At 49.6% G+C, this 26020-nt stretch overlaps 1 protein-coding gene across 10 annotated transcripts; it reads right to left on the bottom strand.

Moving 5' to 3' along the window:
* Nucleotides 1–1912: 1912 nt before the first annotated feature.
* FLYWCH1 (FLYWCH-type zinc finger 1) lies at nt 1913–25663 on the bottom strand. Of its 10 annotated transcripts, XM_037157380.2 has the most exons (11): nt 25309–25565; nt 24990–25132; nt 23124–23240; nt 13081–13516; nt 12374–12838; nt 11004–11435; nt 10606–10869; nt 7351–7614; nt 6095–6367; nt 5149–5221; nt 1913–3034 (listed from the first exon to the last, which is right to left on the bottom strand). In XM_037157380.2, the coding sequence occupies exons 4-11, from the start codon at nt 13412–13414 to the stop codon at nt 2995–2997; spliced, it is 2145 nt and encodes a 714-aa protein (XP_037013275.2). In that variant the 5' UTR covers nt 13415–13516; nt 23124–23240; nt 24990–25132; nt 25309–25565; the 3' UTR covers nt 1913–2994. The 10 variants fall into 10 exon arrangements, with proteins under 10 accessions (XP_037013275.2, XP_037013334.2, XP_037013266.2 ...); XM_037157439.2 differs by lacking the exon at nt 24990–25132 and having other exon boundaries at nt 1913–2196; nt 25309–25566; XM_037157371.2 differs by lacking the exon at nt 24990–25132.
* Between the last annotated feature and the right edge of the window lie 357 nt (nt 25664–26020).

Here is a 26020-nt window from a genome sequence, read left to right as displayed (position 1 = left end):
TTGCCAGATTGGGGAAATTCTCCTTTATTATTTGTTCAAATAAGTTTTCCACTGGTGGCTGTGCCTTCCCCCCTTCTGGTACCCCTATAATTCGGATGTTGGAGCGTTTAAAGATGTCCTGGAGGTTCCTAAGACTCTCCTCATTTCTTTGAATTCTTGCTTCTTGACTCTTTTCTGTTTGGCCATTATTTGCTTTCTTCTGGTCCACTCCATTGATTTCAGTCCCAGTTTCCTTTTCATTGTTATTGGTTTCCTGTGCAATTCCATTCATTTCAATTAGTTTCGCCTTCATATATTTGTCTAATTTGTGGCTATAATCAACCAGTTCTGTGAGGATCCTGATCACCAGTGTTTTAAACTGTGTGTCTGAGAGTTTTGCTATTTCTTCATCGCTTAGATCTATGGGCTCTGGGGCTTTGAGATCTTCTTGAGCCATTTTTGGTCTGTTCTGGCCCTTTAAGTGTGAGAAGCGGCGCCTTGGACTCCCAGGTCGCTGGGTTGTGATGCTGTATGTGGGGGCGTGGTCAGAGCGGGGAAATGGCGACCTCCTCTGCTGTTTTGCACCGCTGGGTGAGGAGCAGTGCCTTAGGTGGTTCACCTGGGCGGGGCCACTCAGAGTCGCTGGGTTATGACGCTGTATGTGGAGGTGGTGTCAGAGCAGGGAAATGGCGGCACCCTCCACTGCCGCTTGCTGTGGGGACCCGCTGGGCCCGGTCCAACCGCCCACTCCAACCGCCCACTCCCTTGCCTGTCCACCTGCGCACAAATGCGCGACCACAGTCAACACGCAGCACCGCTCCCCCGCTGTCTCCCCTGCGGTCGCTTGCCTGGTTGCTCGCTCGGTGGCTCACTAGGTCCAACCCTGTGCCTGGATTCCGCGCATCTGGATTCCGCGCGCCTGAGTCCGTCTGACCGAGTCCTCCTGCGCAACCACACTTCACCAGCCGCTGGTTTTGCCCCTTACCGGTCAGGCTGAAGAATTTGTTGTTAATGGACTTCTGAAAAGTTCAATTTTCCGTGTTCTGGCTGTGTTTTCTGTTGCTAATATTTAGTTGTCTCTAAACTTGGTTGTGTGAGAAGGCACAGCACATCCACTTATGCCTCCATCTTGGCAGAAGTCCCCTTGTGAACTTTTTTAATTGCCCAGTTAAGACATTGTTGTGCCCCATCATGCAGAGGAGCATGGAGATACCACCCACCTGGGATGCAGACGTAGTAGAACAGGGTTTATTGGGGGGAAACTAGAAGCAGAGTGGGAGCAGGGAAGGAAAGCACGACCCCGCTGAGGGATTGCTGTCTGCAGAGGGGCCAGCTCCCAAGAGAGCAGTCTGCCCCGTGCACTTTGTAATAGTGATGGAGCAGGGGACATCTCCGTGGCTCTGGAACCACAGAGGAAGTAGACTTAGGAGGACGACACTTCCAGCAGCTGAGGGGCCATGGGGCCACCCAAGGTGATGGCAGTGTCCAAATTTATGTCCATCTGGGTGTCCTCAGTCCGAGCAACATGGACCATCCATCTGTCCTCTAAGGTAAAAGTAGGTTTGGAGAAGAGGAAGTGCACTGGTCCTGTGTCCTCTGTAAATTCTTTTCACACTGCACCCCAACTTCTGGGACTTTGTCCCAGCCAAGGTGACAGCCATGGGACTTGGGACCAGGGAAGTTACTGGCCAGAAGGCCCCACTGGGGAGGCTGCGGAATGGGTAGAGAGTGCAGGCTCTGCAGGTGGCAACGGGTGTGGCTCAGTGCTTCTCACCAGGCACCTCAGGCCCGTGTGAGGTTCCCCATCCTCGGGGAACTAAGCCAAAGTCCACCTTTCCCACCATGTGCTACTGAGATGTCTGGAGTGTGTGGCTCCGTGATGGCCAGCTGTTGTTGCAAAGGGGATGTGAACATACACACCAGCTCTGCATAGTGAGATATATAAAATAAGGTTTATTGAGGGAAAGGAACAAGCAAAGGGGCAGTGAGGGGCCTCCGAGATGTCACTGTCTCGTGGTGGGATGGCAGGCTCCATGGTCGGCTTGCCAGGAGAGAAAGAGCCTGCATGTGCGCTCCCTCTGCAATTACAGAATGAGGGAAAGGAGTCTCACTGTCGAAGATGAAGACTTGTTAGCAAGCATGAAAGCCTCTGGCGTTCCCAGGGGGACATCAGCCTGCTTCCCCTGAACCTGTTAGGGCAGGTCTCTGCTGTGTTACCTGCAGAGAGAAAGAACTGCACTTCGGCTGCCATCCACATCTGCCTCTCCTCCTGCGTCAGACAAATGCAGGTGCCAGGACACTGCTGGCCTTAGCCAGGTAGAATTTGCCCCATGCTGGCTTTCTGCGAACATCCAGGCTGGCCTCCACTGCCAGGAACACCTGCTGTGGGGATCGCTGGGTTTAAGGTGGAAAACTGAGGGAAAGAAAGTGGGGCAGTGTGTGTGATGGGGCCTCTTGTTTGGCCTGCTGTTACTCTCAGTGATCACTGCACCCCAGCAGCAGGTGGCCAAGGGGCACAAAGGCCCACCTGGCACCTGTCTAGAAAACACCTGAGTGGCTGGAGCTAGGTAGGGCAGCTCAGCTCCAAAAAGCAGAAAGTTCCCCAAATGTTCCTTGGCCAAAGCAGGGCCACACCCAACTGGAAAGTCCTTGGCAAAGTCTTGTGCTGTGAAAACAGATGGGTATTTGTGGCTTTGGGTGGCAGACAGGGAAGAGTGATTTTGTCAAAAGATGCTTCTTCAGATCTTTTGGAGGTCAGGCCTTCCCCACATCACCCACACCTGTAAGCTGCCAGCTTCTGGCACTTTTGTTTGCTTGCACGAAGATGACATCAGAGCATTCCTCCTGGGTGGCCTCTCCGAAGCGTGAAAGCCGCTGATGCTTTCAGAGAGCAGAAAAGGGCTTTTGTCCAGCAGAAGCTAACCAGGTGGGAAATGCCGGGGTGCCGTGTAGATGCGGAACATCCTTGAAGCTGGGGACACATGAGGTTCCTCTGAGTTGGAGAAGAGACTGGCCTCACTGAGAATCACTGTTGGGCTTTATATCTTTGACTTTTCTGATTACAAAGAAACACATATTCATCATAAAAACCCAAAAATGGCAGACATAGGGAAAAGAGAAAGTTAAGGATTCCTGTAATACTTTTTCCCTAGAGAAAACCATCAACCAAAACATTTTTACACACACACATATACATACATCATGTCAATTTCTTTAGAACCGAGATCACACCATTGCCACGAAACTCGGGAATTCCCGACTCTTTACATCTCAGCGCCCTGGGAGGAAATGCCAACGTGTCTACGGGGTCCCGCGTGATGCTCTGGAACTAGCCAAGCCTTTTCAAGATTCTTTGTCAGAAAAAAAATTATCCTCTGTTACTGTGATAGGGTTAGAAAATGTTCGCTAATTCCTTGATATTTCTCATTCCAAGTGGAAGAGTGTGATTCCTCTCCCTTGGGTGAGGCAACTTGGCTTCTAATGAACAGAGTAAAGCAGGAGTGAAGCCATCGTGGCTTTTCCCCCCTTTTTCCTAAACAGCTTTATTGAGTTGTAATTCACATACCATACAGTTCACCCATTTAAAGTATTGAATTTGATGCTCTTAGTATATTCATAGGGTTGTGCATTCATTACCATAATTACCTGCAGAACATTTTCACTACCCCGACAGTCCTCTCCCTCCTCTTCTGTTTTTGGGAAGAATTTGTGAAGAACTGGTGTTCATTATTTAAATGTTTTTAGAAGTCGCCAATGAAAGCATTCATCTGGGGCTGTGCTTTTCTTTGTGGGAAGTTTTAAAATTACTAATTCAATCTCTTGTTATATAGGTCTACTCAGATTTTCTATTTCTTCTTATTTGAGAAAAAGACTTTATTTATTTATTTCTAGAGAGAGGGGAAAGGAGGGAGAAAGAGAGGGAGAGAAACATTAATCAGTAGCCTTTTGTTTGTGCCCTGACTGGGGACTTAGCCTGCAACCCAGGCGTGTGCCCTGACCAGGAATCGAGCTGGCCACCTTTGGCATTGGCAGGACAACACCAAACCGAGCCACACCAGTCGGGCTGTATTTCTTCTTGAGCTTGTTTTTCTAGGAATTTTTTTCATTTCGTCTGAATTATCTAACTTGTTGGCATGCTGTCGTTCATAGTATTCCCTTATAATCCTTTTTCTTTCCTATGAGGTAGGGAGTAACATCCCATCCTTCATTCATGATTTTAATAATTTGAGTTTTCTCTAAATTAAAAAATATTTTTTGGTCAATTTAACTAAATGTCAAATTTGTTGATTCTTTCAAAGAACCAACTTTTGGTTTTATTAACTTTCTCTTCTTCATTTCATTAATTTCTATTTTTATATTTATCATTTCCTTCCTTCTACTTTATTTTACTTTGTTCTTTTTCTAGTGTTTTAATATGTAAGTTTAGGTTGTAGATTTGAGATCTTTGTTGTTTAACATAAGCATTTACAGCTTTAAATTGCCCTCTGAGTGCGCTCAGTGCACCCCAGGTGGTTTCGTCTGCTGTGTCTCTAAAGTTCATCTCAGAGTGTTTTTTACTTTCCCTCGTGATTTCTTGGAGTCATTGATTATTTAGAAATATGTTGTTTAATTGTCACATATTTGTGAGTTTCCCAAATTTTTTTCTGTGACTGATTTCTGGTTTCATTCCACTGTGGTCAGATAGCACTCTTAGTATGAGTTCAATCCCCTTAAATTTATGGAGTCTTGTTTTATCGCTCAGATATGGTCTATTCTGGAGAATGTTCTATGTGTGCTTGAGAAACATGTGGACTCTGCTATTGTTGGTGGTTTTCTTCTTGTTCTGCTCTTCCACTCATTTGGGGGGACGGTAGCTGTCATGTTTAAGGGCACTCAGGCGGCCCTGTGGAGGGGTCTGTATGGTGAGAAACTGAGTCTCGCGGTCATGTAAGTGAATGGACCACCTGGGAACTCCTCCTTCCAGCCCTCCTCAAGCCCTTAAGAGTACTGCAGCCCTGGCTGAAACCTTTTCTTGGACCTCGTGAGAGACCCTGATCCAAAAGCACCCGGCCCAACCACTCCTGAAATCTTGACCTATAGAAACTGTGTAAGACAGTAAATATTTGTCATTTTGAGTCACTAAACTTTGGGGTAATTTGTGACACAGCATGAGATAACTAATACAATTACCCATTAATCTGCTGGCTTTCAGGAGAACAAGTCTTGAAGCACAGTTGAACTGTAGGCAGGAGTTTTATCTTTTCTGAAGAAAAAAAAATTGAAAACCTGGATTAGTAACTCTTTTCTTATTGAAGCTGCTAGAGCCAATGACACATACCTTGTAATGAAGATCTCAAGGCCTAAGGATAAAGAAAACCAGTAGAATGATGCTGATCTGGGGAGTCACTGGGAAGCCCCAAACCGCCTGTGCCTGGTAAAATAAGCTCTAGGAGATTCCAAGAGTCTGCTGCCGTTGTCATCAAAAAGATTGGGAATCTACCCGATGTCAAAGAGACTCTGCCCCTTACCGTGCGGAAGGCACTCCACAACTTCTACAGCCTATTGAAACTCCTGGAAATTTTCTCTTATGTTTTAAGCAGAAATACAGTTTCTTTTGGTTGTTTTATACAACTTAGATTCATTTCTGTATTTTACAAGACATGGCCCTTAATATTTACATGAATTCATGTGAGACACACAATGCTTTCTAAAGACCGATTTTATGTTCTGTTTATGTGAAGACAAGCCATTTCAGTTCAACACAGTTAATTGTTTGCAAAATTTACAGGAGTGTTTGCCTGTGCGTGGGCCATACCTTAGTTCAATCTTTGGGGTGGTCTATATTTTTTCATCAGATTTTCAAAAGAGACTACAAGCATTAAAAAGTTAAGACCTCAAAATAAAAGAGAAAATGGTAGTTTGTTTTTAAAGATGTGACAGATTTAGGTATGTTTTCCAGTTCAGGAGAAGAAGCCAGAAGAGAGGACAGACAGAGGATTCTGGAAAGACAGAAAGGCCAGGGCACAAAGCTCCCCAGACAGTGCCTGTCCCCTGAGGTGTCTGAACCTTGGGCTGGTGAAAACCAAGATCTCACAGGCTTTTGTGCCCCTCCTCTGCCCCCCATCCCTGTCTGTACCTGGGTCTTCCTGCCGGGTTGCACTGGGGAACTTCTCCCGCTGCCTCAGGGCCTCCAGGCCCACCAGGTCAGGCATGTGGCAGTGGCTGCGCATCACGGTCACCTGCTGGCCCTGGGTGATGGCCCGGCTGCGACAGCCCAGCCGGGCCTGGTCCCGGCACATCCAATATATCTTCTCACCGGCGGCCTTCTCCTTCCTGTAGAGGAAGGACTCATATACCAGGAACTTCCCCCCGAGGGACGTCCTCAGGAACTCCAGAGGCTGGGGGGTTCCTGGAAGGAACACACTGCTGTGAGTGGAGTGCCTGGGCCAGACCTTGGGGCAGGGGCAGGAGCCTAGGTGCCGGGGAGGGAGCCTGTCGCCTTTTTCCCACTAGTCTGCTCCAACCAGGAAACTGTCATCCCCACCCCCACCCTCTGTAGTAATCACTCTGGTCACTACCCCCGTCTGTACCTCAGGGCCCTGGGGACCAAAGCTCAGGTCACCAGCCCAGGGCCCATAGTCCTGACACCTACAAGTGGAGACGCTGTCTCTAAGGGTGCTAGTGCTGCCTGGGGAGGTTGGCTCTGCAGCCACCCAAACCCGGAGCTTCCTGCTGGCCTCTCCTGTCTTGGCTTGAACCCCACACTTCCTGGCAAGCACCCCAGGTCAGGGGCTGAGCTGGAACATTCAGGGAGGCCCATGGCTGGTCTGAACCATGTGCACCAGGGACCTCCCAACTCCCTGTCCACCCTCCCATTGGCCAGCTGGCAACCAATCAACTCTCTCTCTCATGACCTTAACTGAAAGGTCAAGCAATGTTGGGGTTGGGGTGGCCAGAGACAAATGCAGGGAGGGTGGCAGGGGAAGAGAGAGGAGGCGGAGGAAAACAGGCCTAAGAGAGACCCAGACAGTGGAGACAAAGGGCCCCGAAGGTCTGGGCACATTGCCCCATAAATGGGTGCCAAGCACTTCCTGTACCTGCCAATAATGCCACCCTGGCCCACCCCCCTTTTCTTCAATGGTCTGAGTGGGTTTTTCCCACTGACAGCCCATCTCAGCCTGGGACCAGCACTGTGAGCGAGGAGCCCAAATGCAGCCTCTGCCCTCGGGGAACTCACAGCCCACATGGACAGACTGATGTGCCTGGCTGGACCCCAGTGGACATGGGCCATGTATAGAAGGTCCTAGCAGGCAGCCTTCAGCCTGTGCTTTGAGGCTGGCCCCAGGGCCAGCCAGGTCAGCAGGGAGACCAGAGCCCAGCGCCAACCCACACCTGAACCTTCCCTCTGGACTCGGCTGGGGGAATTCTCGCGCTGCCGCAGGGCCTCCAGGCCCCCCAGGTCCGGTGGGTGGCAGTGCCTGCGCATTACCATCACCCGCTGGCCCTGGGTGATGGCCCGGCTGCGGCAGCCCATGCGGGCCTGGTCTCGGCACGTCCAGTACACCTTCTCGCCGGCAGCCTTTTCCCGCCTGTAGAGGAAGGACTCGTGCACCAGGAAGCTGCCCCCCAGAGGGGTCCTCAGGAACTCAGGGCCTCCTGGGGGGAAAGAGGGGAAAAAGGGGGAGCAGTCAGGGGAGGGAAAGCCTGGAGCCTGGGCCTTGGAGCAGAGCAGTGGGTTGACCTCCACAAGCCCGCCCATGCTGCTCCCACTTCCTCACAGCAGGAGAGCCCTGGAGCCCAGGACACAGACACCCACCCACCAGGAGCATTAAACCCACCCTACCCTCAGGTCCTGGGGGCTCCTTTCTGGAGCCTGGCAGGGAGGGGAGACTGCAGACCGTGAGGTGGAGGCTCCTGAAGGCAGAGGGCTGTGCCCCCATCTAATGGTACCTACAGGAAGGGGGCGTCTTTAGTCCATGCGCTCGCTTATCCTAGGTGCCTGTGATGGGATGCACACCAGGCCGTGAGGTCCCTGATACACTGGAGGAGTAAGTGGACAGCTCCTTCGGGGGACAAGTAATCAGCAGTGAAATGGGCATTGTGTGTGGCACCTTCAGCCTTCCTGCAGCAGGGAGTTGAGTTATAGAAGAGTAGACTCTCCAGGGAGCCAGGCTGGGTAGGGATTTGACCCGAAGGCAGCAGGAGGAGGTAAGCAATAGAGTGAGCCAGGTCTTGAATGTGTTGAGAGGAAGGTGGCCAAACCCTTCTGCTCAAAGGACTCCCTTCCCTCCGTCCAGGGGACACACAGAGGAGCTGGAGACAAACTGGAAAATCTGTCTCCCCACAGCAGAGAACAGCAGAAGCCCGTGGGGAGGGGGATGGTGAGAAGGCCCCGGAGAGGGTGAGGGGATCTGGATCTGGAATGAGCCGGCTGACCTCAGGGCCCGTTTTGGTTCCTCCGGCATTCCTCCGGCACCACAACCAGTGGGAATGTCCCCTGAGGAATGATGAAGGCTCAGAGTACGGAGGCAGAAATCTGAAGAGGAGGGGAGAGGGCCTTAGAGCAGAGATGCTGATGGAATGGGAGAGGCGGGGCTGTGGAGGGGCAGGTGTGGTTACAGACTTGGCAAACCAGCCTGGCGGGGAAGCAACGGAGAACAGTGGAATCTCGTGGGCAAATCTGGGGGGTCTGAGGCCCCTTGGAAGGTGGGGTCTAGGGCAGTGCTATACTGGGGGCCTAGGTACGAGTTGTTTGTATGAAGAGCAATGACATAAGGGTGTCTGGGCCTGGGGAAGAAAGACTCTTTGGGGTGTGGAAAGAGGAAGTGGAAGTCTGCAGCTGGAACGTGACACTTCTCGCTTATTTTCCAAGTCCAAGTTCTGCCCGAGTCCCAGAACACCCGCAGCCAGTCATAGACCACTGTAGAAGTTCTTCCTGTGGACACTGACCAGCCCAGGGATGGAGACACAACCTAAAGCTCCAGGCCAAGACGCATTACTACTTGCACAGCATCAGTCCTCAGAAAGCTGTGTCCTCATGCAAGAACGGAGACCATACAATTGCAGAAGGACTTATGTAACCTGGGGCTCCACAGACAGCCACACTCTCCATCAAGATGCCTTCGAATATGCATGGTCTGAAGAGTGTAGCCTCCAGGAACTCTTGCTAGGCTACAGTGACTAGAGGAGGGACTTCAAATGACAAGGGGGTACACCAAGCAGGAGCAAGAGAGACCTAGAGATGAGGGTCCAGCTAGGGGACCACAGGGAGATGGTGAGGCAGGGCCCCAGTCAGACGGGAGCCAAAAAACCTGGAGCTGTCTGCTGCTGGATGAGGAAGGGAAGCGGTGTGTGAAGAAGAGAAGTGATGGGCATGCAGAACGCTGGGCCGACGAATAAAGTGACTGCTGGACTGCCCGGAAAACAGAGCCCTGCATGAAGAGGAAACAACAGCGGGGCATTCCCAGCTCAGTGTGAACAGGTTTATATAAGCAAAACCCCAAAACTGCAGTAACTTTGTTGAAAGGATGCGGGCAGTAGGTAACAGTGGAAGCCGTATTTTCTCTCTTTTTAAAACCAATACTTTCTTTCATTGGAAGTCGACAAGAGGTTGAAAAAGCAGTCACAGTGGGAGAAGCATATTTTAAGAAATAGGGCAACAGATATTCTAAGAAACAAGGGAAAGAGCCCAGAGTGGTTATTTGGGGTGGGAATTGGGGGTGAGGACAGGGCAGGGCTGCCGTGTGCCTTGTGGCTCTGTCTCCATGGACACAGAAGTTACAAGGAAACGGGGGTGGCGTGGGGGTGGGGAAAGGGAGTCAGGAAGAAATATAGTCAGAGATTGCAAGCTTCAGAGAACTTTAGGGCCAAAAAGACTCCAAAGGTGACACAGGTGACTCAGAAAATCATACAACTGGTAACCCCGGAAGGAGAGGCAGGTGTCTCTCTGACGTGAATAAAGAACTGGGCCCAAGTTGCTCTTAGCTAGATGAGGACAGGGACACTGACATCACTGTGACCGTGAGAGCTCAAGCACCTTGCCTTGTGGGGCTGACCGCGCGGGCAAGGCTGGAAAGAGAGGGGCTGTGTACTCTCATCAGTGCTCCCTGAGGGCTGACGACAGACATTTATGGAGAACAGCTGGAAGAGAGAAGTAGTTGATTAACTACATGAAAATATCACCTTCTGTCTTTAACCACGAGGTCCACAGGATGTGCTTGTTACTAGGCTCTGCATTGCCCACTCACACTGTGAAAATGAACTGGCCGTGTGCAATCGGCTTCCTTTATAAATCCTACAAGCTCTTAAGGAGAAAAAGGAAGAAGGAAAAGGGAGCCTGGGTTGGTCATGTAGAGATTTCAGGGCAGCTCGGCTGGTCTGAGTAGGAGGGTGAGGACTGCCACCTGAGTCAGCGGGACCACCCCCAGCCGTCCAGAGCCTGGTGGGGTCTGGTCAGGAAATGCAGCGAGGTGGTGGTCAAAGAGTGGAGGTGAGGAAAGGGAAGAGCAGGGAGAGGGCTGTCACTCCTTCCAGAGTGCTCCTAGCAAGGGGAGGGAGGGCGCTTGCTAGGACGCACGGAGGGTCAGGAGGGAGAGGCTAGCTGACTGAACCTCTTGCCTTTTCCCAGGCCTGCGTCGTATGAATTACCTGAAACTCCCCGCTGGGCCGCACCAGGGCGTTTCTCCCGCTGCCTCAGGATATCCAGGCCCACCAGGTCAGGGGGGTGGCAGTGGTTACGCATCACAGTCACTCGCTGGCCCTGGGTGATGGCCCGGCTGCGGCAGCCCATGCGGGCCTGGTCTCGGCACGTCCAGTACACCTTCTCGCCGGCGGCCTTCTCCCGCCTGTAGAGGAAGGACTCGTGCACCAGGAAGCTGCCCCCCAGAGGGGTCCTCAGGAACTCAGGGCCTCCTTAGGAAAAATGGGGTAGGTGATCAGAAAAGGCGGGGCCAGGCCTGACCCCCCCCCCCCAGCTTTTGCCTCCCAGGCCCTCAGGAAGTAAGACTTGAGGAGGCCCCAGTTCTGGTCAGTGGGTAAGGACTCACCCAGGCCCTTGTCCTGGTCCTCGGTAGGGGATCCCTGCAGGGCCTGGGGCTTTGTGGGCTTTCTGGGACGGGGCCTGGTGAGAGTCGTGGTGCCGGGTGCCCTGCAGTGGAGCAGGCCGTCCGCGCCTTGAAGCAGCTTGTCCACTTGGCCCCCAGGGCCACCTGGCCTGGCCTGCGGCATCTTCATGGTCCTCTCCTGCTGCCGCCGGGCCTGTAGGGCCTCCATGTCTGGTGGGTGGCAGTGGTTACGCATCACAGTCACTCGCTGGCCCTGGGTGATGGCCCGGCTGCGGCAGCCGTGCAGCGTGTGGTCCCGGCACGTCCAGTACACCTTGTCCCCCACAGCCTTCTCGCGCTTGTATAGGAAGGACTTGTGCACCAGGAAGCTGCCCCCATAACAGGTCCTCAGGAACTCCAAGAGCGGGTGCTGGCCTGCAGGAGGAACTGGCAGTCACACTGGCGGGAGGGGAGGAAGCGGGCAGTGCGGCTAGTGGAATGGGTGGCCAGGCGGGCTTGGTCCAAATGCACCTCACTGAGTCCCCCAACCCAGCAACCCAAGTGGGGGTTGCAGTTCCTCTCCTGGTGGTCAGAGAGGAGGCCACGTCCAAGGTCATACACCCGGAAGGAAAACAGCCTATGTGCTCAGTCACTTCAGGCCATACTTTTTCTTAGGGTTTGTTTGAAATTTTTATCTAATTTTTGAGTGATACTTGCACATCTTATAAATACAAATGGTAGGAAGATAAAGCCAATCCTTCTCCCTCATCCTGCCCCAGGTACCCAGCAGGACAGCTGCCTTTAATCCTTTAATCCTTGAGTGCTGAAATCCTTTCCAGGTCAGGAGGCACCTGCCTTTGGGACCAGGCCCACCTCCCAGTTCCGAGTAATAACAACTGCATGAACATTCCATCTACGAGTTACTCAGTGCAACCACCACACGCTGGGCTGGTGCCAAGCACTTCCCACACGCCAACCATCTAATCTCCCTGACGCTTAGGCTATCACCCTTCTTAGGACAAAGCTCCCAAAACTGCAGTGATTCAGCAAATGCTCTGAGGCTATCCAGCTACATAAGGTGGAATAGGAACTTCAGTCTGGAACTCACAGCTCAAAATTCTCCCACCAGGCCAACCGTCCCAAACTGCATGGGTTGCCAGATTACATGGAGCCTATTAAAACTCATGTTTCTGGGCCCCACACCAGACCCTACTGCATCAGAAAATCCTAGAAGAGCCCTGGCCAGCAAGGCTCAGCTAGCTGGAGCGTCATCCTGTAACCAAAAGGTTGCTGGTTTGATGGCTGGTCAGAGCACATGCCTAGGACATGGGCTTGATCCCCGGCTGGGGTGCACGCAGCCAAAATGCACTCACCAATCCTTATTGCTCGGCGTTTCTTGAAGGGCAAGCTCAGCATCGACAGGGCTTGCAGCCCTTCACTCCTCTCTGGAGCAGGCATGCTTGGCACCAGCCCAGGGGCAGGCTCTGGCTCCTTGGGGCACAGCCATGGTGGGCCCACTCCCTTGGGTGGCTCCTCCACCTGGCCTTGGAGGACCTCAGGACCCCCGGAGCCTTCTGGCAGGACTGGACCGCGCAGCTTCTGTTTCCGGCGCCGGGCCTCCAGGCCCTCTTCGTCAGGGGAGTGGCAGTGGCCCCGCATCACTGTGGCCCGGGAACCTCGGGTGATGGCTCGGCCCCGGCAGCCCAGCTCAGTGTGCTCCCGGCACTTCCAGTACACTTTGTCCCCCACAGCCTTCTCCTGCTTGTACAGGAAGGACTCGAGCACCAGGAGGCGGCCCCCGAATGGGGTCCTCAGGAACTCCAGGGGCTTGGGGTCTGCTGAGACCAAGGAGAGGGCTGGGTTAGCTAACACAAAGCAAACATGAAGCCAGGGATGTGGACCAGAGGGATGGGGGAGGTGGTGGACAGGGATGAGGATCATCACACCGGCCTGGGGCAGGTTTGTAATTAGAGGCAAGCAGAGAGGGCATCCCAAGTCACTGCACTGAAAAGGGAGGGGGAAGTTCATGGGGCCCCGAGTCTGAGCATGCAGGGCCAGGGGTAGCAGGCCTGGAACTCACCTGTGTCTGGCTTGTTGTATTTCTGCTCGAAGGCCCGGGCGCTTGGCTGGACTGGCCCTCCCTGCTCCTCTGCTGGCAGGACCTGGAGGGTCCTGGCCATGGTGTCGGGGCCAGACATCTCCAGGGATGTGACGCAGTGCGCTCCTTTGGGCAGGGAGCCCATCCCACCCCCGTTCTCAGTGGAGGCGATTAGCAGAACCAGATCAGAGAATTCCTGGAGCTTCACAGGGGCTGTAGGAATAACATCAGTGCCGGTCCCAGGGGGCTCAGGGGACAGCTCCTGACCGGCCTTCACACGCTCACTCTCCTGCTCGCTGGGCTCAGGCAGAGGCATCTTGGGACCAACAGCCTGTCCCCCAGGCTGCACTCAGGCCCCAGTGGATGGACTTCTACTCCTCCTCCCTGGCAAGGGAGCTGGCAGTCCAGGGACTCTGTCCTAAGAGAGGATACAACCCCCATCAGTGAAGCCTGGGGCTCAGGAGAACAGACCCCGGGTGCAGACTGGGCAGATGGGGCACCAGGATGGGCAAGGACCTGGACACAGCTGGAGAAGCCTGGGCGGCTGCTTCTGCTTGGCCAGTTCCTCTCTGGGCAGCAGCGAGAATGTCACCTCCCCATCCAAACGCCACTTTCCCCTGTGTAGCATGTGCCAAGCACAGGGCTCTTGGTGGGGCGGGGAGGGTGGCACTGCTGGGGGGATTAAGATACTGATATCTGAGTGACTAGAGGATGGGGCCGAGTGTTTCACAGGTTTTTCCACTGAACCTTTCAGCCCACTTTGTGTTATAAAAGTTTACCATTGTCACTGACCCAGTTTGCAGATGAGGACCCTGAGCCAGGCCAGGGCAGCTAACACAGCCATGAAGCAGCAGAGCTGGGAGTCTAGTTGAGGAAGATCCAGAGCCCAACCCCACACGACACCTGCTGTACCTTGTCCAGGGTAACAGTCCCTGGTGTTCCTGAGCACCAGGCATCCGAGGCAGACAGTGGGGCCGTGGGCTCAGGTCATTGACCCTCCCAGAATTCCCAGAACCTCTTCACCCTGACACTCTGCAGACCAGAGTTCCTGGCCCTGGGAGGTGGGACTCCCTGGACTCACAACTAGATCCTGTCCCAACCCCAGGCAGGAGGCCTGGGGCCACCCGGAGCTCAGGAGGTGCCGGGGCGCCATGAATGCAAGGACCTTGTGCTTCAGCTGGTGCTGGCACTGCCTCAGCTGGGTGGGGACAGGGCTGTGAAGTTGTTCAAGAATCTGTGGTCATCTAGGCTTCCCTGGCCTGGAGAAGCAGGAAGAATGAACTATGGGGGCCACGGTGTACCCGAGACTTGGCCCCGGGGCATCAGTGTGGAATGGTCTTTCCGTCCTCTCAGGGGAGTGGATGCTGGGTGGGTTGTGGGGTCTTTCCCATCTTTCACTAATAGCCCAGAATCAAGACAGCTTGCCTGCCCTCGTATTTTGTTTTCTCCTTTGTGACCTGTCACTTATACCCCAAGTTCTGCAGTTCCAATTCCTCCTGGTTCCCCATACCCACTTAGAAGTTCCCTGGGCTGGTGCCCACATTTAGCTCTCCAAGGCCTGGTCAGCCCAAGCTCTGGGCCCCAGGGTCTCCACATATCCTGCAGCACCCCCAGAAGTCCCTGCATTCCATGCTCACCCAGCCCCCAACAGCAGTGAAGCCCAGTCCTGAGTGGGGCGTGAGCCAGGGAAATAAATCCTCCAGGTACTGGGACATCTGGTTGGGAGTCCCCGCCTGACCTCCTGTGTCATGCCCCCCTCACCCCGGTCCAGCTCCAGGACAAGCTAATCCCTTGTCCTCGAGCTGTCCTCCACCCTGCCTTTCCCACCACAGCTTCAGGAGGCGGGTGGGGACTCTGGGGACAATGCTGGCAGAAGCAGACCCCTCTTACACCTCCTCAGGCAGATTCCCTCTGGCAGGAAAGGGTTACAGTTGAGGCCCCACCTACAGGCCACCCAGCTTCCCATGTTGATTGGCCCCAGTGCATGTCCCTCCACCAGCAATCTGACCTTATGGTTCCCAGGCTCTCTGGGGTCCCTGGATGAAAGAAAATGGTGGCCCCCTATGCTGCCTCCTTCTTGTGCCCCAGAGAGCTGCCCATGCTCCTTCATTCCCTGTGGCCTCCACCGCGACGGGGTGAAAAAGCATAGAGAAGCTGGCCTTCCCCTCTACGGAAGGCCTTTCAGACCCCTCAGGCCACCCAAAAGCTGTAAGGTCCCTCTCCAGCCAGCACACACATACCCGCCGGACCAGGCAGTCCATCCCTGCCACGCAGCCGGACAGGACTGGAGGTTGCAGGGACTCCCCCTTACCACACCCCTACACACACCAACCGCCTGGGCCCCAGATATCGGATGCTGAAGCCCTGCCTCCTCCAGCTTGGCTGGGGTCGACAGGACCAGCCATGACCAACACGGGGGAGCGTGGCAAGGACCCCAAATTCCCCTGAAACTGTACGCACCCAAGTCAGGAGATACTGCAATCCTCTCAACTGAAATTGCTGTTTAAATTCGAGACCCATGTACTGGAGAAGACCTTGTATAACAAAAGACCTTGAACTGTGGCTGACCACTACCGGGAAAGGTCTGGGTACCTCCATGGTCTAGAGTTTGGATTTGATTCACAGTTCCCATTCTCAACCATTGATGGGCCTTAAAGTGGAGACTGTTTAACGACCACAAATTCTGTAAAGTATGCAGGTCCCTTTACACTGCGGTCTCGAACCGGGACTGGCCTCCTGCCCAGATTAGTCACTCGCTGTAGGACTTGTTGAGTGTTGCAGAAATACCGTGGGGGTTTGTAGTCCTTTCCTGCTGGGACATGGCCCTGAGACTGGCAGGGAAGGAAGCTGCGTGAAAAGCCACATGCGGTGACAGAAGCACCGCAGGCGTGGAGGAAGCCCATCTTGCACTGTCCGGCCCTGCAGACCCTCCAGTGGATGTAGCCACATGAAGGTGCCTGAGAAAGCCCAGCCACCCCACAAAACCCTGATCAGTAATAAACTTCTGTCACTTAAGCCGCTAAGATCAAGGATCATTTACATTTATTACACAGTTCTTGGCAAGTGACTGAACCTTGTGGGTTTTGGCTTTTTGATGAATGGAATCACACTAATGGTTCTGCAATATTCAACATCAAAGTGCTTTTGAAATCCAGGTGGCATGCTACACAAATATTCAATCCCTCAGATGACTGTATTTAAAGGCCTGTGAAAGTGTTAAGTATATTAAGAAGCAAAATACTTAGTATATTAAGTATAATACACTTAAACAAAACCATTAAGTATAAAGGAGAGCAAATGAGAGTTATGTATTAAAAAGTATGTAATGTGAGGCCCGACTTGTGTGGCTCAGTTGGTCAGGGCATCGGCCCTCAGAGCGAAAGGTCGGCAGTCGGATTTCTGATCAGGACACATGCCTAGGTTGCAGGTTCGGTCCCCTGTCTGGGCGCATACAAGATGTTTCTCTCTCACATCTGTGTTTCTTTCCCTCTTTCTCCTTCCCTTCCCCTCTCTCTATAAAATAATAATAATAATAATAATAATAATAATAATAATAATAATAATGAAGCCTATAACATGAAATAACTAGTCACAGAAAGATAAATACTGTATGATTCCACTTATATGGTTTGGCTGGAGTGATCGGACTCAGAGACAGAAAGTTGAATGGTGGTCGATGGGCAGGGGAGGGGACTGGGAGTTGTGTGATGGGTACAGGGTAAAGTTTGGGACAAGGACAAGATGGATGGTGGTGATGGTGGCACAACATTGTGAATGTGCTTAATGCCACTGAACTGTGTGCTCGAACATGACTTGCGTTGTAAACTTCTGTGTCTATTTCACCACACAGAGAAACAGTCTGTAACAAACCACAGGCAGTAATGCCCCAGTCACCCAACATCTGATTAACTACAGGTGTCCCTCCACGATTCGGAATTTTATAATTTCACGTTTCACAATTTGTCCATTTGGGACAGACACCTTCATAAGCTCTTATAACTCCTCACTTTCTGGATAAAGAAGGCATACACATTTTATCCCGACTTGGAAAGTAAAGTGCCTCATCCATTTCCCTTGGCACGCCTCCCCTCCCCCCAGGGGAGCCCTGTCTCTACCCTTCATGCCCTGCTCTGGTCCCCAAACCTCTGTGCCTCTCCTGGTTCTTTGCATTTGGACCATCAAGGTTTTTAGGTCTCCTGTATACTAAAACACAACCTAAGAAAAACCCCTTCTTCCCTTAACGGGGTAATTTTGCAAGAACAGCCCACACCCTTCCTTCTCACCCTGGTCATCCGCAGATACTCTCCTCTTTGGCCTCCATGCAGAATCGGTTCATAACCACGTTCTCCCCTGAAACCCTTGTTCACGCCTGCACATGGTCTATGTGGACAACGGCATTTATTTAGGAATACAGGAATGAAGTTCTGACACATGTTACAATGTGGATGAACCTTGAAAACAGGATGTGTAGTAAAAAGCCAGACACAGAGATCACATATTGTGTGATTCATTCATATGAAACAGCCAAAAAAGGCAAATCCACATAGACAGAAAGCAGATTCGTGGTTGCATAGAACTGTGGGGGTGGGGGAGATCAGGGAGTGATGCCAAGGGGCTCCGGGGTTCTTTTGGGGATAATGAAAATGTAAAGTTAGTTGTGGTGATGGTTGTACAGCTCCGTGAGTACACTAAAGGCATTGGAATATACACCTTAGATGGGGGATTGTATGGTATATAAATCATATCTCAATAATGCCATTTAAAAAATCCTTATAGAGCTCCAGCTGGTGTGGCTCAGTGGATTGAGTGCCAGCCTGCAAATCAAAGGGTCACGGTTCGATCCCAGTCAGGGCACATGCCTGGGTTGCAGGCCAGATCCTCAGTCGGGGGCGTACAAGGAGCAACCGGACATTGTTTCTTTCCTTCTTTCTCCCTTCTCCTCTCTTAAATAAATAAATAAATAAATAAATACATCCTTATAGTTATGACTCAGGTTCCCAGGGTCACTGGGATAAAAACCAGTTTTCTACACTATAAACAGGCTTCTCACTCCTGGGCTGGATTTCCTCATCAAAGGAGGGGGGTAGTCTGAACTGTGTATTGAGATATTTTGTAAGGTGCTAATGTTATATGGTAAAAACTATGCAGAACACATTTTTTAAATGTTAAGAACAAAACACTAGTAATTCACCCATAACCCTGCCACTCCAAAGCACAGCTATTTATATTCTTGTATTTGTACCTTTAACAACTCCTTATTTCCTGTTGTACACACATTGTGTTCAACATGTTGTTTGCTATTTTACTGCATGTTAAAGTGGTGAGCCCCCGCCTACGGACGAGGTGGAGTCCTACAGCATTATCTAACATAGGCCCATTAACAGTTATGACAACAAAAATCTAAATCCTCAGCAGCAATACTTTAGAAGGCCACAAGATGGTGATGTTGCCCCATAAAAATGAATCTACCGCATCCTTGGTAAAAATTAAATGCACAGAACGATTCTGAAACAAGAATTTCAGAGTTTGAACGTGTCACAAAAATAATTTAAGAACTCTGAAAATGCTTGGATCTACAAAACTTATTAGTTAAGAAGTATAATCCAATTAACAAATTCAGCAAAGTCTATTTTTTTCTAAACTAAGTTAAAAAAAAAAAAGACCACAGTATCACTGAGACACTGACATTACCAATTCCCTTTTCTTCTAAATCTTCTTGATTCTGGTCATATTTTTCATTTACTGACTAATTTTATTTTATGTATTCATGACTTAAAATAAACCGTAAGTAATGAGGAAGAAATATCTCAAAATGTTAAAAGTAGTAATAGTAATTTATTTTTTCCTTAAACTTTTTTTTTCAAAATGGTTTACAATGTGCATAAACTCTTTTTACAGTGGGGAAATATTAAATGCTTTAAAGATAAGCTGTATCTTCTTGCTTGGTAATTTCTTTTTAACTCTGTAACTCACAGAAAAAGCAGGGAACGTTCCTATACGACATACTATCATACAAGAAAATAAACAGTATAAACAATAGAACCGAGAAGTGAGTAAAACTCAAGTATATTAAAATCCCTGTTCTGGGATTTGCATAGCCTCAAAGATATTTCCCACAAGATATTTATTAACTACATAGGGAAAGATAGTAATTTGACAGTGAAGAAATCCCCCAGACATCCCCTTAAGTAAGCAAGGTCAACCTCACCAGTAAAAAGACAAATTAACTCAATGACGTCCTTGATAAAGGCACTGAGAAGGATACCATAGCATCTCTGTGATACTCCTGCCCCAAACACGCACCCCCATTCTAGTCAGAGAAGCCACATGGAAGGACAGTCTACGAGACAACTGGCCAGAACACTTCAAAACTGTCAAAGTCATTGAGGGCAAGGAGAGGCCAAGTACCTGTTCCAGACTGCAGGAGACCGAAGAGACAGGACAATTAAATGCAATGTGGGAGCCCAGAACAGAAAGTGGGTGCCAGGTGCAAAGCTGGTAAAATCTGAGTAAGGTCAATAGTTTAGGGTAATATCGCACTGGTGGGGTTTTCCTGGATTTGATCACCGCACAATGGCAGGTAACATGTTGACATTCAGGGAGACTGGGTGATGGGTGTATGGGAATTCTTTGTGTGCTATTTTTGCAATTTTTAAAAAGTCTAAAATTAACTAAAAATAATAGGTTTTTGAAAGCCCAAGTTTCAAAATTATAGACACAATGAAACTTGACAGAGAAAATAGGTGATTCAGAGACTTTCTAAGTGAGGGCAGGGGGGGCAGTGGTGCAGGGATTAAAGTGAGAAATGCCAGTTGCAGAGGAAACATGCGTGGAGCTTAGGTCAGACCTTCAGAGTAAGCTGTCGGCTGCACTGATGCATCACTACGGACCAACTATTTTGTGGTTTGTCATAGTGGCTTCCAACTGATCTGCCCAACAGGAGGTACTGTGGGAGACTGGAGGGCAGAGCAAGGAGGGTGTCTCCACAGTCACCTGCCTGGCATGGCCCCACCAGTGCTGTCTGCTCCAGCTTTGCAGGGTTGCCCTCCCACTGCCCTGGATCCCTGGCCTGGTTGTGGTGGCAGCATCTAACAACTGTTAATCTCCAGGGATGCTCGCCATTCTTGTTTGGCTTCTCAGCTCTTCTACCACCAGGAAGAGCAATGAAATTCCCTGTTGAAATCCTACAGGAGTTTCCGTTTTCCTAGTTGGATCCTGACAGATACATCCTTCAAGAGTCTAAAGGACTATGATCACAACATTTAATATTTATCAGACGGCAGCTATGTGCTGCACTAAGCTAAGGACTTTCAATGCATTATTTCATATTATCATCCAAACAGCCTCATCAATTCAATTCTACTGTTCTTTCCCCCAGCTGGTGTGGCTCAGTGGATGGAGTGCTGGCCACTGATTTGATTCCCAGTCAGGGCATATACCTGGGTATTGGGCTGGGTCTCTCACATGTCAGTGTTTCTCTCCCTCTCTTTCTCCCTCCCTTCCCTCCCTCTAAAAATAAATAAATGGATGAAATCTTTTTAAGAGTTCTACCGTTCTTTGATATTACAGAGTAGGCACATAAGGCTTGATTTTAGGTTCCTGAGACCAACGGCCAGGTCAGCAAAGGACAGACCAGAGTGAGCATTCAAACCTCCTGGGTATGCCTTCAGGGCCTAAACTCTTAAAATAAGTTAAAAGAGTTCCAGCCATAGGTATAGTGGGTTAAGACTGGTGGTTCTCAGTCAGGGTGATTTGCTCCCCAGGCAACATTTGGCAAATATCTGGAGACATCCTTGGTTGTAACAACTGGGGGGGCAGGGCACACCACTGCCCTACTAGTGGGTAAGGGCCAGGAAGGTTACTTCTGCTTATCCCACAGTACCCAGGGCAGCCTCTCACCCCACGTACTTCCAAGAAGAATCTGGTCTAAAATGTCAATAGTACCAAGGTTGAGGAACCCTGCCTAAGACCAGTGGTTAAAAAATGAATAGGCCCTGGCTGGTGTAGCTCAGTGGATTGAGTGCCAGCCTGCAAATCCAAATGTTGCTGGTTTGATTCTCAGTCAGGGTACATGCCTGGGTGGCGGCCCAGGTCCCCAGTAGGGGGCACACAAGAGGCAAGCACACACTGATGTTTTTCTCCCTCTCTTTTCCCTTCCCTTCCCCTTTTAAAAAATAAATAAAATCTAAAAAAAAATTTTAATCTAATTTGCAAAAACTATGAATAAAAAATTTAAAAAATGAAATAGAATATAGAGAGAACATCCATATAATGAAGTTAAGTATAGTTTTCATTAAGTTTTTATTTTAAGTATTTGTATGTTTGATTCTGATCTCCATAAGAATTACCCAGGGTACCTGATAAAAATGCAGGTACCTGAATTTCACCCCTAAAATTCTGGAGAGGGATTCAAGAATCTGGGTTTTTAACAAGTACCCCATGAGGCTTTGGTACTAGTGAGCCATGAACTGTGCTTTGAGACACAGTGGAATAAATGCCCTTGAGAAATAGGTGGTCTGCAGCTAAGTGACCAACTTAAGAAGTATCTGAGGTTTTCTTTGTGCCAGGAACTACACAAAATGTTTTACATATATTATATCATTTAAATTTGTCACACTGTACAGGTTCCCTCATTAATGTGTTAAATAAAATCATTAACATCTGTTTATTTTATAGCAATGGGAGAGTCATGATTTCATCTTTTTAAAAATGATCTTTTAACAATTTAACAAGTTTCAGATACTTTGGAGCGTTGTGGGCACAGCAAGAAGAGAGGAACTTGAGCAAATTTATAAGTAGTGCAGGTAAAATATGGTGGAGAGAGCTTCCTGGGCATGGCTTCTATGCCTCAGGAGAACAAACACCAGACTTTTAAAAATTCAATCTGAGATTCCTTACGAAGACTTCCAGCAAAACAAACTCAAGAAAGCCTATAAGGTGAATGAACACAATTGTTGCACCTAGGCAAATAATCAGGCCAAAACTAACAAGACCAGCCTTATTTCATGATATAAAATACTTTTCATTTAGATTATGAGACTGTAGGGAAAATCTGTTCTTCAATGGAAAACTACACATTGTCTAGAACATACCCTTCCAGGTTATATGAATCTAGCCTTTCCATAGCTTTGAGCTATTTTTAAAACTCTACATTATAGAGAAAGAGAAGAACTGATAACAATGCAAAATAACTTAGTCTAAAGACAATAAATTCTCTCTATCCATGTAAATAAAGATAGACATACAGATGATTCTTCCCACCAGGGAAGAAACCAGTTTTGCTTCCATCTGTACATTCATTTCTAAATTCTTGATCTAGTCTTCTAAAATCTTCCTTGGGTTCTCTTGCCAACTGATAGTAAGATCTTACTGGTTTTTTGGTTCATGAATGAGTAAAAGCTTTCACACACGTTCATTTTATATCTGTATGAAATCATGAGTTTTACTTCCTTTGTTTTGGTCTAAGGCTCTGCTTTTCAAATTGTCCTGGTCATTGGTTCTATCACCTTTGGGTTCCAGTCACAATTTAAAAAATTACTTCGGCTATACCAATCTTCATTGCATGTAATAAAAGTGAGTATTATCATATGAAACTGTTCTTGTTATACATATATTTATTCTAGGTGGATTAAAATTTTTTTACTTTGGATGGTCATTGTTTTGAGGTAAATTCTTGGGCCCTAATGTGCTTATTTCTTAGCATTTAATTTTTACTTAATTTTTACAGATTTCTTGAGCATCTGGAGTGCTTTTAAGTCAGGTAGATGTAAATGGAAAGTTCAAGAGCTTCACAGTTTTGGTTGGTCACTCTCTCAACCCTCTCTCCCCTCCCCCAAAACCATGGTACAGAGCAATCTGAGGGAAGTATTCAGATAGCCTGCTCTGATAATGCTGTCCTCTGGTGGTGACAAAGGGATCAGTGTAAACCCAACATACAGGTGACACCCCTGGGTCCAAGCCCTAATCAGTAAGACCTTGGAAGGCAGAGCCTGGCTCAGCAACTGACGGTGGATCAACAGAATTACCTTCACACAAGAGAGGGACAACCCCCATCGTCAGGTGCCAAGACCTAGGTCCTTAGCTCTGGCTTTCTAGGTGGGAGACCTGGGGCAAATCCCATCACTTCTCTGAGCTGGTTTCACCTGTGAAACAGGAAAAGTGGCAAATGAGATATTGTATGTGAAATTCTTCTATGAATTGTACATCACCACACAAGAACAGGGAATTCTTTGTCCAGGCCCAAATAGTGGGCCTGAAGAATGAGGGGAGGAGAGAAGGTCATGATGTTCCAAAAAGCTCCAGGATGAGCCCCAGCCAGGCAGCTCAGTTGGTTAGAGCACCCTCCCAATACACCAAGATGGTGGGTTTAATCCCAGGTCAACGAATGAATGCATAAGTAAGTGGAACAACAAACTGATGTTTTTTTTCTCTCTCATTTCCTCCCTTTCTAAAATCAATACATAAAAAAGAAAAGAAATTTAAAAAAAAATTTAAGCTCCTGGATGAGTCCAATTCCTGTCCCCCCACCGTCCGTCACTAAGGAGCTATGCGGGTTAAAGATGCACACTGGCCAGTCTGTGGACCCTTCTATATATGCACCAGTCTGCGTGTGTACACAGGCATTATTCTTGGGGGAGCTTGAAAGTGGCAGTGATCGAGATTTAGAGCTGCTATTCTAAAGCAGGCCTTCTTAAACTCAGTACCACTGGCACTTTGCGCCAGATAATTCTTTGTCGTGGTGGATGTCCTGTGCAATGAAGGACGTTGAGCAGCACTCACAGTCTCTACCTGCTAGGTGCTAGAAGCACCCCCAAAGTCCTGACAACCAACATTGTGAATGTCCCCTGAGATGCATTATAGAAAGAGAAATTGCAGCCAAGGGTACTCCCCTCCCCTAACCCCCAAATCCCCCATCAGAATCTTAGCTATTTTTAACTTCTCCCTCACCAGGCCTAATGTGTCCTCAAATCTCATTCTCTTTACAACCGATCTGGCCATCTTCCATGCCTTCCACTGCACATCACCTCAGCACTTCAACGATCCCCACCTTGTCCTTAATGGCCTTCCCCACTAGCTCGGTCTTTCCAATTCTTCCTACGCAAGTGCAGTGCTGACAGGTTAATCTTCCTAAAATTCAACTTTAATCATTTCTCTCTCCAATAAAAATCATCTCCATCTCTGTTATAAAAGCTACGCACACACATAAACATAAACATAAACACACACACACACACACACACACACACACACACACACACACACCCCTCCACAATCTAGCTTGGGCCTCACAGTTCCTCTTCCTCCAGTCTGACTATGGGATTTTGGAAGAGAAGCACGAGAAACCTGACTCAATCAAACCCGAAAATTCAAATCAAGTCCTGGAAATGGCCTTGGCCTTGAAACACAGAAATGTCAAAATAATAAAAATATACCCTTCTGAAGGTTACACATTATTCTTTGATTACGCAGCTCAGCACCCACCAAAGGCAAGGAGTAAAGGAAGTGAAAAACTGATGGTTAGAGCAAGCGTTTGAAACTAAGGTCACACATATTAGGTCCCGAAATCAATTTCATGGTTTAGCAACAGTCTTTTGAAATGGAAAGAATAGAATAGAATAGAATAGAATAGAATAGAATAGAATAGAATAGAATAGAATAGAATATGCTAGGTTAAGCTAGACTAGAATAGAATATGAATGTGAAGTTAGGGTAATATCTCCCTTTAAAGTTATCTTTCATTAATCTGTATGTACAGACACAGGGGGTTTGCACGTGAAATATATTTCTCAGTGTAAGTTGAAAAAAAGTTTGAAAGCCATAGGGGACAATCTACATAGTCAGAAGTGGAATGAGGAATGTAAGAACAGCAAAAAGTGCAAGGTCACCGGTACCTCCAGAGCCGCAAAGATGGGTGCCAGGGTGGAGGCAGTATGTGGTGGAGTGGTCACCGCCGGGGAAGACGGGCGAATGTGGGGCTCCCTCATTTTGGGTGCCAGGGCTCAGTCCCAGGGTGGGGTGGGTGCGGGAAGGAGGGCTGAGGAGAAAGGCGGCGAATCTCGAGTGAAGGACAAGGAGGCGGCCTCAGTGCCACAACCCAGAGCCTGGGAACCCCCCTACTCCCAGCATCAGCAACCGTTGGAACCGCCAGGAGAGTCGCGTCCATATCATGGTAACTGGAACCCTCCCCGACCCGCTGGGACCCGTCCTCACCGGGCACCGGCCAGAAGGCGACGGCATCGGGGCCCTCCCTCCCCGGCGACCGAGCTGCGGCAGGTCCTTTGGCCTCGGCCACTGCAGCCACAGGCGTCGACCTTGCGGCCCAGGCCCCTCAGGCCACCGCAACCAGAGCTTCGGATCCCCGCCCCCACATGACACTCCGGAGCGAGCCCCGCGCCCGCGCGCGCCGTCGCACAAGTGGCCGGGAGCGCGCGCCACCCCTCTAGGGAACCGGCCTCTGGGAACGCCTAAGCGAGCTACCGATTTTCTTACGCAGCAGAGCCCATTTGGAGGAACGAAATCCGCTTCTCCGGGTCTTTGCTGCGCGGTGCGGAGCTGGCAGCTCAACCAATCGGCGCTAGGAGGTGGGGCTAGAGCTCGCAAAAGAGGTGGAGAAAGCCCAGGATAGGATGGCAGCTTCCTGGGCGGAGCCTCAGTACCTGCGTCTTGTCCAGGGCTCTTGAACTGTTGCTCCCACACTAGTGAATGGGGATCTTAATTGGGAACCCGGGCGCAGAAGGCAATTTCTTTTGCAACTCATTGAAACCTTCAAATGACCCCGCCCCAACCTGGGCCAATTTGAGATTCAAAATAAGTGATAATGGTCTATAACCTTGAATAAAATTAGAATCCATGAGTTGGCATGATGTAAATAAGTAAATGGGGAAGAAGGGAAAGTTATTTCTTATAGTAAAAATATGTAAGC

The sequence above is a fragment of the Artibeus jamaicensis genome, unplaced genomic scaffold (assembly GCF_021234435.1).
Source record: "Artibeus jamaicensis isolate MK-2021 breed Jamaican fruit bat unplaced genomic scaffold, CSHL_Jam_final contig_700, whole genome shotgun sequence".
Lineage (NCBI taxonomy): Eukaryota > Metazoa > Chordata > Mammalia > Chiroptera > Phyllostomidae > Artibeus > Artibeus jamaicensis.
The sequence above is the reverse complement of the archived record's forward strand: the minus strand, read 5'-3'. Positions and strand labels throughout refer to the sequence as shown.